The following is an 18,776-nucleotide window of genomic DNA, read 5'->3' on the forward strand; positions in this document are numbered from 1 at the left end:
ATAAATGAGAACAAAACCCGAAATGCTTTACCAAGACTCGAACCGAATGATGTCAAACTAAAACATATGTTCTCTCTTGAGTGGAGTAATACTCAACATTTTTTATTTCTAATCACCAGAAAGTTAACATAATATCTTCTTAAATTGAGGTCTTTGTACAACATTTATCATTATTTTAGAAGACCAGGGGCTGATTTCACAGTGATCATAACTGCAAATCAATCGTCGTTGCTAAGTTGAGTGTGATGTCACACTACAAATCACTATGGTGACACTGAAAATTTGCCTTGCGATGAAGTGTATTGCTCTACGGTGAAATCAAACCCTGTATCTGTTTACTTTATCTGAGCCACCTTACAAACCAGTAACAAATTTGGCCCAGAATTTTACGTGAAATTAGAGAAAATTCTGCAACGTGTTAACTGTTTTAGAGCATTGGGAGATCTTGTGAGATCAAAACAAAGTGTTTAGGCAAACTGATTTCATGGTAAGTTTTCCCCACCATGACCACTTCCAACGACATGTTGGTAAAATTGACACCAAATTATGTACAAATCTGAGAACATTTTTGTGATCAATCTTTTTAAAAATGTGAACACTTTTCGTGTTCAATATAACCAATACATTTATATATTCAATATACCAATTAACAGTTTTTTGTTTATTCCTACCCAAACTGTGAAATCTCATTTGTTTAAGGCACCTGGAAATAGATTTTTTTTCCTTCAAACATTAGAGTATATGTTCCTGAACAATAAAATAATTTTTTTGAGTAATTGTTTTTGATGATTTATATGTTTAACAAATTAAATAAAGTTGTGTGGTGGGTGACTCCGCCTACCCCTTTTGTGACGTCAATCGAGGAAGACTTTGCCTCGATCGAACATCGAACACGTACGTGCAAGTACATTCAAGTCCTGGACGTGAGTTTGTACGTTTGAAAGTTGTTTTTCTTGCATTTTTCCGGCAATGTCAACCAGGTGTATTGCTGCTAGATGCAGCAAAACAACTAAAGATGGTGTCAGTTTGCCAAGTTGTCCGGTCCGACGTCTTTTCCAGCGCTGCGCGGCAAACACTTCGAGCCGTCGTGCTTCGAGAATCCGGAATACACTACACATTTTGACATGAAAAGAAAAGTTTTTTTCTAAAACATGACGCCATCCAAATAATTTGTCCAGCTAGTGGGGAAGTCGAAGAAGGTACCTGAAAGACGTAACGAACCTAAAGGAGCATTTGCCTAACGTGAAAAAAGTCAGGTATTGTTTCAACTTTGAGGGCATGTTTTTAGCTTGCGCCAAGCGTCACTATGCTGTGTTGGCACTGCATGCGATTCATCAAGCCTCGATTGACGTCACGAACAGCGCCCTCTTGGGTCGGGCTTTTTTCAAATTTGTAAATAACATGGAAACTAATTTATGTAAACCTTAGTTAGTTGTTTATTCATATTCCACTCATCAAAACACATATTTTAGTGACATAAGCTTTATTTTGACAAAATATCACTTCCAGGTGACTTTAAATCTTATACCAAATATGTGGTCATTATAGTATGTATTAAATCTTACCCATTCTATGCACATCCTTTGGTACATTATAATTTACTGCAAGAGTGAGGGTTTGTAACATTCTTAAAAGTCTCTTCTCAAAACTTATCTTATGTCACAGGTTTTCATTAACTTGTTGTTGTGTCTGTTTTTTTTTTTGTTTTTTTTTTACTGCGCATTAAACACCCAGCAGGGTTGGTATGTGCGCATTACAAGTCTTGTTATTATTTTTACTATTTACAATAGTGCACAACATTACCCAAGTGGTTCTACGGAAGAGTCCTGTGTTTGAACTCGCTTTGAGACGATTACTTCAATCTTAGCCGGAAAATACCGTAATAAACCAACACGGCTAGTGTTGGATGCAACATATCATTTAAAAAGTAAATTTATGTTCACATAGGCTTGCCCGCAGTAATAACAAGATACATCTAACTCACCATGCAAAGCATGACAATTATCATCAAAACAATTCTTATAAAAAGCCACCAACCAAATACAAGTAATGATTATATTTCTTTTCAAGCTAAAAGAAAATAACAGAGACCATTTTTTCGAATCACATCTTAATCGTAAAAACTTCTCGTTTGTCCTGTAGTAATTTTTCAATGTATAACAAAATGCACAAAGTATAACCCCAGTTGTTCCCCATACGCACACATCTTGTGTTTTCACTCTCTTGGAGACAACCACTTCAATCATTGGAACCGCTGAAAACAAGCCAGCGGGATTTTTTTTTTGGACCCAACAGTAATAGGCCTAGGCTATCATTTAAAAGTTTTTTAAATTTCTACATGGCTGTACCCGCAGCAATAACAAGACACCACGAATCTTATCATGCAAAGCGTATCAATTACCCAAACAAATCATATAAAAAGCTACCGACCAAAAACAAATGTTATAATTCTGCTTCTTCTTTTTTTCGAGCTAAACATTTGTTTTTTTCGAAACACATCTTGTTTGTCATTATTAACTTCTCATGCAAATTCGTCAACAATCTGCAACTTAGTTTATTAGCTTCGGAATTACTATACAATGATATACCTTCTTGACAAAACTTTATGAAGAAAGCCTGAAAACTTCTTTACGACTGAACTTGTCATGCCAATTCGTTACCAATCTTATATATTATTAATAGGAATAACTATTCAATCGTGTACGTCCTAGACAAGTATTCACGAATGAGCCTGAAAACTTCTTTACGACTGAATTATGGTCTGAAGTGAAGCAGTTCTGTATAATTAGTTTCACTGAAAGAATTAAATAATATCAAATTAAAATATCAAAGTTTCCCGGGCAAATTCCCCTTAATAATATATACACATTTCGATAGCTGCATGTTGACTGGCGGTAAGATAATAGAACTGAAACTTATTGTTTTGTAATAAGCGTTTTAACCACTTGCAGAACTAAGTTTTCAACGAAAATTGCTCGGTGTAAAACTTCAAATAAACTCGGAACATCTAACAAGGTCGGTCAATACATTTTTTGAGTTAAAAAAAATGTACATTTGTTTTACTAGAAAACTTACACTGAATGTAGAGGAGCGAGAAAGAGGTCGACCCTTTAATCAAAAAACGAGCTTTCGCTTAAATATTACAGAACAATTCACATGATTAAACGTCTGATATGTAAACTGATCTCCTGCTCTCATTGGATTGATTTCTTCAAATCAATAGCACTCTTTTTACATAGCACAACACAGTCGCTATACTATGTGAAGGGCAAAGGTAATCGGGAGAGTAGTAAACATACAAGTAAAATACCCGACTCAACAAAACCTACAAATTACTCTATGATATTGTCTCTACCAAGTATTCGTTATCCGGTGCATCATGGTGCCAGCTATATGCTCCATTCAAACTAAAGACAATCCAATAGAAACTAAATGCAATCCTTCTTGTTTCAAGCTTTTCAGCTTTAAACAAGAAGGATTGCATTTAATTTTCATTTAAAAATGAAAAAAAAAAATATAAGACTAATCACAAAATCTTGAACACTAAGGGACGCACTTTGGTTAAAATAAAAAGCAAGACATTATCATCACTCATCTCAAGGACACAATTCTAAAGATACATGTACTTGTATTTACAATAAACTAGTATTTGCAGTTAGGATTTGAGATGATTGTCACCGATTATAAACATTAGTTGTTAGTTTATACTGATGGGCCTACATCAATCAAACCCACACAATTGATGCATAATGCGATTCATACTTCAAGGTTTCAACACCTCCAAAATATCTAAATCCCAATGATATCCCTCATAACATTTAGCAATTCTTGACATAAATGAAGGGCAATACCGGACTGGAAATCTGTATATGACTCTCCACTTGTCGTAGAGTTACGATAGTCAGGTAGACGTGGTTTGTTGAAGTCACAACCAAGACGAATCAAGTGACCAACTAGAGTCAAAACCTCCATTGACGTCACATCTTGGTGTTGACAGACTTTCAATGCTAGAGACGTCAAGTCATTACTGCTCACATCAGGACGACCGTCGAGACTGAACTGAGCTGCTTTGAGAGCCATTTCTGCTGCTTGATGGATCTGAAACGCAATCCATTGTACATGGGTTGGCAAGTCACTACTTGTTCGTTCAGCACTGCGGAGATGCTCCTCAGCCTGTTGGAAACACAACCTTGCACTGGTTGAAGAAAGGAAGCCACTTGATGAGTAGTTTTCTCTCGTTCTATTTCGATTACTATTTCGATTGGTATCTCTGCTGTACGAACGTGGAACGGAGCCATATGAGTAGTTTTCTCTCGTTCTATTACGATTTCTTTTTCGACTGGAATCTCTGCTGAAGGACGGTGGAACGAAGCCAGTTGAGTAGTCTTCTCTCTCTCTTCTTCCATGACGCTGAAAATGGTCGTAGTACTGCTTTTGATAGTTTCTAGCGTCTTCTCTGTCCCTTCTGACGTCATTGTCCCATTGCGAATATTTCTCTTGGTATTTGGATCCATTTTCATGTCTTTCAATTTCCGCTTTAAGGAACTTAAACGCTTCGTTTGCAAGTGTTTCCCTGCCAGGGTTCTTATCTGGATGCCACTTACGGTAAAGACGCTTAATAGCTCTTTTTCTCTCTTCTTCTGGTAATTCGAAGGCTTCGTTTATCTCCTCCCTAATTTTGTCGCGGTAGTTTTCGAAAATATCTGGCAGTGGCTCGTCAGATGGCATCGATGGAACTTCAGCTGTTGGGTCGCCAGTGAAGGGAACAACAGTCAGGTCAGGTTTTTCCTTAGGTCGCAGGAACTTATAGAGTGATGTTACCTTGACAATGATGGGTTCTTCAAGCCCGATATCGATTCTGTATTGTCTTGACAACCTGTTAGACGCATTACTCTCGCCAATTTGTTCAACAATTTTGGCATAAACTATCTCTGTATCTTCGTCTGATGAGTGGTCCGACTCCAGACTCAAAGATCCTGCTGATCCCGAGGCAGTGTTCTCACCAGCTTGATGTACATCTTCCAATGAACGCTCGTAACCCACAATCTCCCCTTTATAGAGCCGGTTGTAAGGATCTTGATCAAGAAGATGTCTTATATCTCTCGGAATAAGAGCCCCCAAACGGCATTCCCAGGTTTCATTTAAACCTTGTGCAGCGGTGTCATACTCTGGTATTTTTGATGGACATTGACTTAGTATTTTATTCATTTCTTTGAGATCTTCACAGTCGAGAGCACTTTGTAGGAAACCTAAGTGTTCAGCGTCAAGCAAATCTTGTATCACGGCACCACAACACTGTGCAATATGACTAAAGTTTAGACATCTAACCTTTGCATGAGAACACACGTGCTCCAAGTATATTGTCATATTGTCTTTGCTAAAATATGCAAGCACTGCGTGCGGTTTTCTACTTGGAATTAATGTCTTCTTGGAATCATACCAGCCAAGTTTTAGTTCAGTCTTGCAGCAGAAGTTACTGAACTTTTGAAGCCGTTTAATACTGTTCGATTGATCTGCATCTGGTGCTTTGTCTTTTTGCTGATGCTGAAGAAGTCTCAGCAGCACTCGTGTCATTTCCACTGAGTTCACCAACCTCTTGATATGTTCTAGATATGGACAATCTTGTCCATCAGGGCAATCTTCGTTATCTTCATGTACATCTTCATGGATCTCACTCCCCAGATTCTTTGGACATAATGATTGAGGAAAAAGCTTAATAAGACCAACCTCATCATTGACATCAAATCCACATTGCTTAAGAGGAATCAAAAACTCTTTATCAGTTGACTCTAGCTTCATCATATCCATTAGATTTGGGTGTGCGTAATACAGATGTGAAGCTTTTATCAGAAGATTGTTAGAACTGGGAAGGTACAGCTCAGAGACAGTAATCTTACATTTCCCTTTCGTAGTCTTCAGTATTTTGAAAAGAGCTGTCACAGCACTCAGCGCTGACTTGCTCTCATTTGGACCAAGACGTTTGTCTTTGCATTCTGTCTTGATGGCCAACAAAACTCCAGCCAACTGGTCGAACGTACATTTTGTTTCTGCTCCAAGTAATTTATAAAGAGCATCGAATTCTGATAACTCCCTCGGTGCCTTGTACAAGTATGGCCTAAGACTCTCCTCCTCTTGGTCCATCATATCAAAGACCATTTGATCAGCTCTGATGAGGACTTTTCCATTATCAACCAAGCAGAGAGCAGTGTGGTGTAAACGACGCTGTAGTTCCTCTCCATGCTCTGTTATATTATCTTGAAGATACTTGAAAATCTTTGTCATGACTTTCTTAAATGTATCTCTCACTTTGGGTGGCAGCATGTCTTCTTTGTGGATAGCATTCTTTTCAGCCATTCGACAGCAAACTTGTTGAATGTGACTCACTGCTGTTTCGATAACAACTTTGTTTTGAATGCCAAGACAATCATGCATGAAGACTTTTCTGTCGATGTGTATGTTTGAGGGTATAGACCATTTGGGTAGAAGCTTGGCAACTGACCACACAAGTTCTACATATTTGTCAGGCATTGATCCTCGATATGCAATGAATGGAGGCAGATCTTGGCCATCAGATACAGCAGGATGAATGTCGATTAGTTCTTGCTTTATTGGAACTGAAGGAATAAACTTGATCTCTGCAATTTCACGCAGGAAAAGTGCGTTGCGTAGGCTCTTATTAGAGCCCAGTTCATCTGCAAGAAGTTCGGAGGCTTTACAGAGCTCATCGCGTTTGGTGCTAACTGTGACTCCCTTTGATTTTGATTCAATTGTCCTGCAAAACTTGACAAACAACTCCCGAGTGACTTCAGTTTGAAGCCCAAGCCTAGACAAGAAGTTCTTCACCAACCCCATCGAGTCAGGTAGTAATTGGCTTGGGTCAATCATGGATTTAAAAACTGCATTCCTTGGGTCAAAAAAGTAGTCTACAGTTCTTAAGACACCTTCTCTATCAGGAATGAATGAGATTTGAGAAAGTCTCATTAAAATGCTGTCTAGCTCATCAGCAGAAGAATTATACAGTACGTTGTCTTCAATATTCTTGAGATGTGAAACCTTGGACTTCAGGGTGAGCAGGTTGAAACTTGGAAGTATGAACTTTAGGTAAACCTCAGCATGTGTAATGGGAGAGATACCAAGTTTACCATAAACCAAACTCAAATGTCGACTTGGATGCAAGAACACACAATTCATGTGTTTCATCCATGTCTCAACCTCAACCTCTAGTAAACTATAGCCTTGAATTGTGTGATAGTGTTCGAAGGACTGAAGACTAGTTAGCTTGTCATTAGGGAGTTTGAAAATTGTCAACATCTTGATGGTCTTGACGTTCTCCTCAGAAAAGGAGTCACATCCCTCTTGAAGATACCGGAGCAATATATCACTCTCTGTGAGTGAGAGCTTTCCAATCTCACCATCTGTGGCCAAAATAAACTTGATGACATCTACAACACTATCTGGTTTGGCAGGCATGGCTAAGTAGTTCTTCAAAAGCTCAAGTAACGGGGATACCATTATAGGCAGACGATTTAAGTCAAGTTCTGGAACACCCAACTTCTTCAGTACTTTGGTGACTTTCTCACGGGACTGTGTGTCACAGAAACCATGAAGGAACAGGACGGTTTTAGACATTGCAGGTGATACCAGTTTCTCTGATGTTGTAGGGAATAAAGGCCAATCTTGGATGGGCTGTAGACAAGTTTGCAAATTTTTCTCCGTTTCACTGCAGATGAACTCCCACACGCTTCTAATCCATGATGCAGGCGGATGTCCATTTTCACTGGGTGTCCATTCTACGTGATGAGTACATCCTTGCCAATCTTCAGGCAGGTAGCTTCTCAAGTGCACAGCAAGTTCAGAGATGGTGAACTTCTTGAAAATCCCACTGGTATAAGCCTCGCCATCTGATTTGTTCTTATAAAGCCAATTGATACATAAGCGGACAAGGTTCTTGTGAAGAAACAGCTGTTTCAAGGTGGGAAGCACATTACAATGTGAGCTTACGTACAGTCCATCTAGTGTAGTAAACACACCAACCTTGTTGTCATTCGTGAGACGCAACGGTAGACCATTAAATTCAACTGGCTGTGTGATACCCTCCAGGCAGTACTTGAAAATCGTAGAGAAAGTATCCATGTCTTGGAAAACTGTTTCAGTGAGAGAGACTGGTGAAGAAGGATCAATTAAAGGGCTACATAAAAGGTGCTTCACAACTGCTTTGGGAGACACAAACTCTGCTTGGACCGCACAAGATTGTAATGCAAGACCCAGTTGTACAGAACTCATTAACAAGTTGAAGCCAACTCTTAGCAAGAATGTTCTCAAAATGGTGGACCTTTGTGTTTTCTGTTCAGCTTCGATTGTAATAGAAGCTGCATCTTGTGGAACATCTTTTAAACTCAGGTTATCAAAATATGATGAGCTTGAAGCAGTGTTGACAGAGTGGAAAGTTACCTCCAATTCGTTATCCTTCTGACGCGCAACAGGTAGCACTTCCAAGTTTTTCCGAATAATGTACCGAAGTGTAGCCTTGGAAAGTAAATGCCATTCGTTTTGCACTTTCTCTAAATCCTTGGGGAAGAGATCATCATACCACGAAAAGAGGAGCATAGACTGATTATCATTCGTCCTACACTCTTGAAGTATCCTAGTACCTGCTTCCTCCAACAATCTAGCATAAGCTGGAACAATCACACCAGTGATCAGTTGACTGTTCCATTTGTGAATTAGTTCACCCTTATCATCTTTGCTTCCCGTCGATTTGTACTCTTTGCCTTTAGAAAGATTTCTCCTGGATGAATCAAGTTCAAACATGCCATTCACATGCACGGGTAGATTGGTGTAGATAGGTAATGGAAGAACACAGTATGCTCTGTACATCTGCTGCGAACTCCCAAATCTGTCTGGGAATTTACTCATACGTGCTGCTACGCCTCCCCTTGGAAGTTGAGTATTTGAACCACGACAACCGTCAACCTCGCCTTCTTCAAAGCCCACCATCTGAGACACCATCCATTTTCCCTTGCAACCATGCGAGTCTTGTATATCAAGGCTGTACACGTGACACAATGGTGGAATGGCTTCATGGGGATTACTTTTGAACAGCTTTATATGCTCTGAAAGCTTTGGACGGTAATTGTTGTCCTTTTCTGAATATTTAGCAATGGTGGAATACTTCACTTCTAGTTTGTTGGTATCACAATTGATACGTGAAATCGTGATCTTCTTGAGGTTGTTAAGGAATAGCAGAGCTTCTTCCGAGACATTCTGAAATTCATCCAGTAAACTTTCTACCTTGACGGGGCTGAAGCATTCTTCAGATATCTTAGAAGGCACTGCTCTGAGTGGGAAGCGAAACATCGTTCCTTCAAGATCTTTGAATTCATCTTCCAGGTATCCACACAACATGTCAGGGAACTTCTGTGTGAATTCTTCGTTTGTGTAATACCTTCTACCAGGGTGGTATGAATCTGCTCTTGCAGTATACTTCAGAAGAGGATCAAACACACACAGAGTGTCCTTGTTACTCAGGAAACTTGGACAATCAGTAAGATGGTACACAGCATTGAAGCCAAGTCCAAATCGCCCAGTAGTTGAAATATCCTCTCTCTTACCACCAACCCCTACTTTCTGAATTCCCTTGATATCTGCTTCAGTGAAGGATTTATCATTGTACACACAAAGTGCAGGAAGTTCTTGCACCTCAGCCCAGGCAGCGGATACGACTTTTTCTGACTTGTGCTTGCGAGGATCGTACACAAAGTGAATTTCTGAAGCTTTAGCATCATCAGCATTTTGTAGCAGCTCTTTGAATACGTCAGAAACATGTGGATGTGATCTTAATATGTTACTGAGGCGGTCTGACAGTTCTTCTGTTTGACCAAACTCAGATTCAAAACCAGTTGAAGAAGAGCAGTTCTCCAGGCTCATCTGCCTAGTAGTTTTGATCCCGATGATTTTTGCACTATGATGTGGTACAGAGGTATGAGTGTATTTGCTAACGGCAGTACGTTTCACCCACCACATGTCATCGTATATTAGTTCCGATGGTTTTCGCAAAATGCAATGATCATCTAGTACAAGCATCTTCCGATCTAGTAACTCCAAGCAGGTCGTGATGCTATCTTTAGTAACCTCACAACATTTTTCAAGGATTGAAACAATTTCTGTAGTCATTGACTCTGCTGTTCTCACAGCTACTTCTGAGAGAGGACTTTCTTTGAATTCTGTCTTCAAACTCTGCAGAATAAGAAGGTAGTCATTGATATCAAAATCTTGTTTCACCCCACAATGGTGCAACAGTTTCTTAAAGCGACGTAAATCTGCAGGAACTCGAAACAGATACGGCTCACTTTTGCCATTGTACTTAAATGCAAGTTGACGGCAAGTTCTAAAGTCACCTTCACAGAGAACAAATCTGAGGGAACAAAGCCTTTCGAAGTTCTGACCTGTGAAGAATGCATCTTGGAGGAATGAATATATTCCGTGCGCCATTATGGATGTCTGTTGTGTGACTGTCTTCGTCTCATCAATCAGATTGTCAAGCTGATTTATGACGTCACTGACAATGACTTTCTTTTCACCGCACCCTAAGAAGGCTTTCACATTTGGATTCAAGGCTTCAGATCCAAGTCTACCTTCATCTAGTAAAGGTTGGACAGAGCCAATTAGGAGAATGTGTCGGGACTCAAACAGAGAAGCTGCTGACAACAACTTAAAGTCACACTTACACCATACTGACGGGTAATCATTGGGCTTTGATAACATAGGAAGAAACTCTGCATTCTGGATTCGTTCTTTCTGTTCAGCTGTAGGTGTATCTTGTCTCCCCAACTTCTCATCAATCAATCTCAGAAGGTTTTTAATCTTCTGGTCATAACCCTCGTCCATAGAGGTTGATTCTGCTCTTTCACACACATCATCCCAGGGTAGATCATCACAAGCCATACCTAGATTTTTCAAGGAGAGGAGGCGGACCTCCCGGCGGTATTCTTCTCCATGAGGGAAGCGATTGTCATCGTCACTGTACAAAGATCCGATAAGAGTATTAGGATGAACTAACCTATCAGGAGTTACAAGGTCATCTTCATCTTGGGAATGAGGAATGCAGTCGGTATTCTTAAGATTACTATCGTAGTCAGTAACTCTTCTCTCACCGACACGAAGATCTAAGAGATGCAGGACAATATTGTCTCTGTGACGAGATTCAATGGCTCTTTCCTCCAACATTTGAAAGAAAACCTCTTGGAGAAACCTACTGACATTGAAGGTATTGCGGTCAAAGGGGACGTGTGCACCCACGTTAGCAATACTAGAAACCACATCTGGATTCAACTCAACCCAGCCTTTTGGGTGTAGCTCCTGACGTAAGAGTGTTATAACGCTGGATTTTAGATCTTCTGAATCAGATTGGCTCCATTTAGTGAAAAAGCAGTCTTGCACTGCTACCCACTGACTCCCATTGAATATCACAGCAGGTGCATCTATATCCCTGCCCAGTGTGCGATAAAATGTATCAACAAATGAGCAAAAATCACTTGAGCATTGGGACCGTCTTGGCCACAAACTTTGAAAATCTCTTGCATCAACGACATTCTGGCTCTGCAAAGTTTGAAGATCTTGTAAAAGATTGAAAAGTGCACAGGATAAGACTGACTCTATAAAACAAATGTTCCAACGTGCTTCAAATTCACCTTTTGAAGATGATGGCTTACTCCAGAGCTGGCGACGATTGGGCTGCAGCAAAAAATTGCCATTGACATGAAAGGGGAGACCTGTTGAGACTTCAAGTGGCAGGTAGCTGAAAGCTTTACCAACAACAGGTTTGGGTGCTAGTACTTGTACACCGGCGACTAGTTCAGCTGCAACACCACCACAAGGAAGAACTCCCGCTCTGCGACCGTCATCAGATTCTGTTAACGTTAAGATTTTACCCTGCACCATGCATGAACTGACGATAAATTGACTACATTTTTTCTTGGTTTTGTTTGATGCATATGTCTCCTGGGTGACCTTTACAATCATTGTTGTCTCTGGGACAGGTAAACTGGAGTCCTCCTTGCATGCTGTTGCTGCCGCAAGGAGATTGCGTTGTGTTTTCATGTCTTCTTCTCGACCTGAAATTGAGCGAGGCATCTGTTGAATCCTCTCCAGTGTAACAGACATCACTGTATTCATTTCACATGGGTTCTTAGAATCAAGCTCATGAACACTAACATGGACAACATTTTGAGTGAAGAGTAACAGAGTTGAGGAAGCCTTCTTTAAAGATTCTACCATTGGTTTGACTGCATCTTTTGAATCAAAGACACCTTCAGCTAGTTGGTTGCGCTGTTCATTGGCTTCTTCGGGTGTACGTAGTGGTAGTCTGATCAAGGTGTGGTCAAATCCAGCAGTAGATGTCGAAAGGTTGCATCCAAAGATACCATTGTAAGGTTGAAACTGGTTCGGATATGATTTGAGTGTTCGGATATTACTTGGAATGGTCAAATCTATTTTAATACCAGGCTGCCCAGGCTGTATACGAGATCCAAGATGTGTAGTTCTAGGATCACAAATCAACACATAGGGTCCGCTGACTACACAAGGGACATCTGTTAGATGATAAACTGAAGTGAAGCCCAATCCAAACCTCCCAACTTTATCAAGCTTGTGTTTCTTGCTCTGTGCTGCTATACTGCAGATATTTGTTATGTCCTTCTTTGAGAATCGTGCGTTATTATAAGCCCAGATTGATGGCCCATGACATGCTTTCATTCCACTACTCAGAAGATCACTTGCGGTTTCTTCGTTTCTGCGCCAATCAATGAGGAATTTGACTTCAGTGGCTCCTGCATCATCAGCATTCTGGATCAACTCCTTGAAAATGTCCACTCCTTTCTTGTACATATCAAGATTTCGCTTGATAGCATTTGTTGGCGTCTCGTGAGGACCTGCCAATTCATATCCATAATCTATAGCCTCAGATGGGGCTAAGATGTGACTTAATGGCTGTACATCCAAACGCTGAGCCAAATCATTGGATATCACCTGATGAATGATTTGTTTGTCAAACTCATTCTCAAAATGTTCATCCAAAATTTGTTTCAATAGTCTCTCCTCATCTACGTATAGACACTTGGATGCTTCCAGCATATGAAGACAACTGCCACTTGTTCCTAAATTCCTGCAAGGAACTAGCAGGTCTGAAGTCTTGGAATCAAAATCGGCTAAGTTCGTTATGTATCTCAAGATGCTGTGCACCAGTTCTACATCACTCTTAATGCCTGTTTCATTACAGACATGCTCCCCTACGTGTTTCAGCTGAATATGTGACAGAACAACACTGAGTGCACTTTCCTGAAAGGTTTGTCGAACTCCCAATCGAGTAAGGAAATTATCATGTAGTTTGATACTGTCTGGTACAGTGAAGAGGTATGGCTTCAGATCAATACGAAAGGTCCCAACAGTTAATGCCACATTGTCTGGGGTTGTAAACCCTGCACCATGCCATACCCATGGTGCTGAAGTGATAATGGTTGGGAACAGGTGATTCAGATGCTGGTCTGAGGCACTGCTTAGGAATCCATATATCTCATGTACTGCATTGGAGACAGTAGGTATCCCGGCTGGATACACAAAGTTGCTCACAACATTCTTCAATTGGTGCACAACCTTTTCAACCATCTGGTAGTTTCTTGGATCAAGCTGTGCACTCCAGTTAAAGACATTTAGTAGCTCTTGTCGAATACCTTGCATCCTGATGAGAGGCACCACAGAACCTTGCAACATGGCTGACTCAATTAACCCAACTTGACGTGGTGAGTACAGCCTGTTGTTCTTACCATACCAGCCAGCTGAGACAGGGTACTGAGATGGAGATGAACCCTCACAAGAAACCCAATTCAAATCTTCAAGGAACTTGTACAATGGCTTAGTTATCCTGTTACTGGAAACATTCTGAGTTAACAGGTGAGGAAAGCGGTTGATGTGGTTGAGGAGCACCTGGGCTCTCACAACGTCTGCCTGTTCCTTTTCTTGACCTCTTGACACCTCGGTTGCCACATTTAACACATCACTAGACGTGACATGAGAATCATTCTTCAGACCGGCCCGTTTCAGGTGATTGAGAAGTTTACCCTTTGAATATTCCTTGACTGGAAACACATTTGCAGATCCAAACAGCAATAAAAGATGATCACTTGGTTCAAATAGCTCAGATGGACTTGCCAGTCTGTCGTCTGCGGTGGGTATGAACTTCAAGTGGTTGACTAAACCATTATATTCTTGGTTTGCCAACACCCAAGACATAACTGTCATGGATTCATCTTCATTGTAGAATCTTTCAGCCACAGCAGGTAGGATATTGTTGCACAGAAACTCAAAAGCTGACTCCTTGTGGATACCCAGCAGAGATACTAAAATTTCCTCAGAGCCATCCATGATGATTCGGCATTTCTTCAAACGTTTGACTGGAGTCCCAAAGAAACTGCTTGGAACTGCACTCACACCTTGCTTTGCTGAGAGAAAACTTTGATCATTTGACAAAAACAGAGGCAGGAGTTGTAGAACTTCTTTTTGTTCATTACTAACTTTCCGCAGTTGGCAAAACAAACCTCTCAGCTCATTTTTACTTCTAGCTGCCATCTTTGTTACACATGTCTCCATGTTGACTTGTTGTCTGTGTGCAATCAATATGTTCATCACTCCCTCAGGATCCGGAGCTTGGATGAACCTGTCCAATTTCCTGTGGCTGGTTATGTAAGGCGGAAGATCATCACGTAAAACAATTGCCCCAACGTTTTCAAGAAACAGACAAATTCCCTCGGTCAAACAAGCATTTGAATACCTTGACATTTGCTTGCGAAAGATGATGCGATTTTCCTGCATCTTTGCGAGGAACCCGTTATTCATCATTGGAATGAGTGGAATACTTCTGAATTTCTCAAGAGAGACTTGATTCTTTGTCAGCCAGTTCCACATCTCAGTCAACCATTGAATGGAGGGATGTTTGTTGCATCCTGGAGTCCACTTGACTTTTACATCTGTCCCTCTAGTCCAGGTACTTGGAAGCACTTGGTGAAGTAGTGGTAGTATATCATCGACCTCAAGGTTCTTCAGCTGAGTGTAGGATAATACTTGTGGAGATTTCAATACTGCTGGCATGTCACTTGCAGCAAACTTTGCCTCTGCATTTGGAATGAGATCTCTCGGATTCTTACTACTGGCAATGTACACTTTAGAAGAACCTTGAGAAAACAAAGTAAATGTACCATCCTGTAAAGGCAGAAGATAGATATCAGTCAGATCAGATTGTGTGTCACTAGTAACAAAGTCTAGAAGTTGAAGCGTCTCAGCCCGTGATAGGTATTGGAGAAGATCATTCCGGATACATGAACGAATAACCGAGGGTGTTATAATATGGTACTGTACACCTGCCCAGCTAAGAGATGCAGTAACGTGGCTCGGCAGTTGTGCAATTGCATATCCCTTATGCTTTAGTATCTTAGTGAGCACAGGGTTCTTTTGGGTGTCCACGTATACCTCGTTTGCCTTCATCCAACAGCCACCATTGTGATCAGTGTAGAAGATTGCACCATTCCTAAGCATCTGCAGGAATGTTTTGACACCCTCTGACCACTCCTTTTTAATACTCTCCTGGCATGGCCAGGCTCTATAGACATCATCGGGTTTTACTGGATCAGTTGCCTCTCTGCTTTTCTCTATTGAAGCAAGAACCACTTTTTTGTAGACATCAGGAAATACTTCAGATGCCAAAAGCTTGTTCCATATGGCATTCTTGTCATGTCGAGACTCTTGATCTGGCCATTTGATGCTCCGACGATTGTCACCAAGGCCAAAATAGCCATGAACGTGAACAGGTAAACCAGTTTGCTCACTACCAGGCAGTGGCAGGAAACAGAACACTCGACCATCACTCCTACTGACACCTACTGAATCCTGACACATGCCGACCTGAATGGCTACACCCATCCAGGGTACTAACTTCAGATCATCATCACTGATGAGTTGTTTAAGTTGATCTGATGTATTTTCTGTCTTTATGGCATTCACTGTAATGAACCTGCTGATGCAAGAGCCGGCACCTGTCTGCTTCTCTATATTCATACATGTCACCGTATGAAAGTCTTGCAACTCTGGAACTCTTGTCAAAAAATCCCGTCTCTGAATGGTCAAGTGTGGAAGGTCGCCAGGAGTAACATGTACTTTGAAGATTTGTCGTGGCTGCTCATGAATATGACCCCTTTCATAAACTTCAATAGAGTGGACATGCTTTAGAAACAGTAAAGACAGCTCTGAATCTGCTTCAAAAGACCTGAAGAGGTCAAGTACTCGATGGTCATCTGTGTACACGTTCTTACTGATCTCTGAAGCCTCTGTACGAAGTGGAAACCGAAAAATAGTTCCTTCAAAATGACCATTCACAAAACTGGATTCAGCACAACGGAATAAGTCAACAAGAAAGGGGGAAAACTGTCCTTGAAATTTCGACAGTAGCTCTGTGTTAAGTTTCCATTTCTTACCTCGTCTCCCCTTGTACTTGGTGTTGGTGTGAGGATTGTAGTTGAAGTGTTTTTCTCTTGGATCCAAGAAACCAATCGTCTTCCCACTCAGGATGCATGGAAGGTCTGAAAAACAGTAAATGTTTGGGCAACTGACTTTTACGAGATTTTAAACCGATTTTGAGTTTGCTTTAAAGTAAGGGTAGCACTTGGTTAACAAAGAGTTCAGCCAAAAGAGCTGTATGAATACTTGGCATAGTAATTGTCCACAACAAATCAACAATATTGCTCAGTAATACTTGGTGAAGTTTGTAGTAGTTTGTGTTTCTAAAACATTGATTGAATCAATGCTAATAGTGACCACATTTTTTGGAGTTTTTGAATGCCTTTTTTAAACAGGAAGTAAGGAAAAATGTGAGTAACCAATTTACATTTTGAAGTCTACCCAGATGGAGTACAGCTTCAGATTAAAGGGAAATTTGTTTAAATAAGAAAACAATTTATCCTAATTATTCTTTTTCGATTCACGTGTGGAGTACCAGACATGACATCCTCAAATACATTTTTGGAAATCCAATATGACTGCCATCATTGGTGGTGATTTTCCCTTTTTTGTTTTTTTACAAGTATGGGTATAAGTTTTCGGAATTTCCACCAAGATCGAAAACCTGTTTAAGGATTAACTATATCGCAGTGCCTTTGTGAAATTCATTTGCCACCCCTGGTGTTAATTTTTAGATTTTTTTGTTAACAGTGAGATAGGAGAGCACCCGTTACAATGAAGGGGCAACTTCATTTCACGTGTCAACAAACAAGTCTGCCATTTTAACAATTTCGAGAATGTTTAGGGGGGGGGGGGCAAAAGCACACCTCAAAACGTTCTCTATGTAGCAATTTTGATAATCAAGATTTGGACTCAATTTGTTGATAAACGTTTCAGACTGTAATAAAAAGAGGAAGGAACCAGGCATGGCTCTTGGGGGGGGGGGGTCTAGAATGGCTGGAGGATTTTTTTTTGTTAATTTCTCCCCAATACACAAAGAATAATCTACTTAATGCCAGAGAATATTAAGAGAACAAAATAAAGATGACTGACCTGTCAAGTGATAAACAGAGATGAAACCCAGACCAAACCTCCCAACCTTTGTGAGTTCATCAATCTTTCCACTCTGTTCAGGATGTTGGATGTTATACCAGTCTGGCGGTTTAAAGACAGCATCGTTGTAAGCATACAGGGCTGGACCTTGGAACTGACCAAGCTCACTTGTCCAGAGTTGATCCTTGGAGTGTTGTGACTTATCAAACAAGAAGATCACCTTGGTTGCCTCAGCATCATCAGCATTCTGCACAAGCTCCTGCCATGAGGAATAAAATTGCATAATAGATTATTGAACTCTGTTTTTTTAAACTGAATTCAGCCTTTGGCTGCGAATTTTGAATGTTTTTTAATAAACCAATAATAATAATTAAGGTAACACCTACATAGCCAACAATTGAAGCAAAGTGCAAGAACTTGCATAGCATAATTTTGAGCTTGTTGATTTAACAATTTGCATGTTCAACCATCATTCATGTGACTGCATGCTCCGATGATTAAAGGCTCTTTGAACTGTATGGTCTGACTCACAAACCATCTCAACCATGGGGCAGGAATCCTTCATTAGGGAAACGAGCCCAGTCTAATGTCACGCTGGAGGTTATTAGCGACTTTGCACTATCCCTTACATCTTAGGATAGAAAAGCCCGGTATTGGTTTCAGTAATGTAAACAAGGGTGCTAACCCCATGGTTGACCGCAGATGAGTCCTAGATCATGTCAATCATTGTGTGGAGAGAACGTGTGAGTCCATGCACAACCTGCTGCTTGATCCTATTAGCACACTAGCACACGGTCTCATTATGCAGTCCCCATAGTACCCCAATAGTACAAGGTTTCGGCCATGGAGGTAGAAACTATTTCACTATTTCTACCTCCATGCTGCTATCCTGATGCAACTGGCCAAATAACAGAATGTTGTTACAGCAAAACAACGAAGCTCAAAATGGAAAAGAGATTTGGGACTTCATTGATGCACCTTTCATAAATCAGAACCTCTTCTTTTACGGGACACATTGCCTTGATCGGGCGAGTTGATAAAAAGCATTGTAAACATTCGAATGGCATTCGTTATGATATGTTTATAATAGAAATATTATGTTTTAAAAGTAGAATACTGTACAGGGACAGAGATCCACACTACAACTCTTCAGCCAAAAAGAATGAGAAGTCTCAAGTAAC

The 18,776-nt window shown here is 40.5% G+C and overlaps 1 protein-coding gene across 1 annotated transcript; it reads right to left on the reverse strand.

Moving 5' to 3' along the window:
• Positions 1-3,789: 3,789 nt before the first annotated feature.
• LOC139934805 (sacsin-like) lies at positions 3,790-18,475 on the reverse strand. The gene is made up of 4 exons (XM_071929208.1): positions 18,470-18,475; positions 17,596-17,854; positions 13,249-16,625; positions 3,790-13,026 (listed from the first exon to the last, which is right to left on the reverse strand). The coding sequence occupies exons 1-4, from the start codon at positions 18,473-18,475 to the stop codon at positions 3,790-3,792; spliced, it is 12,879 nt and encodes a 4,292-aa protein (XP_071785309.1).
• Between the last annotated feature and the right edge of the window lie 301 nt (positions 18,476-18,776).

This window comes from Asterias amurensis, chromosome 3, assembly GCF_032118995.1.
Source record: "Asterias amurensis chromosome 3, ASM3211899v1".
NCBI classification, from domain to species: Eukaryota; Metazoa; Echinodermata; class Asteroidea; order Forcipulatida; family Asteriidae; genus Asterias; species Asterias amurensis.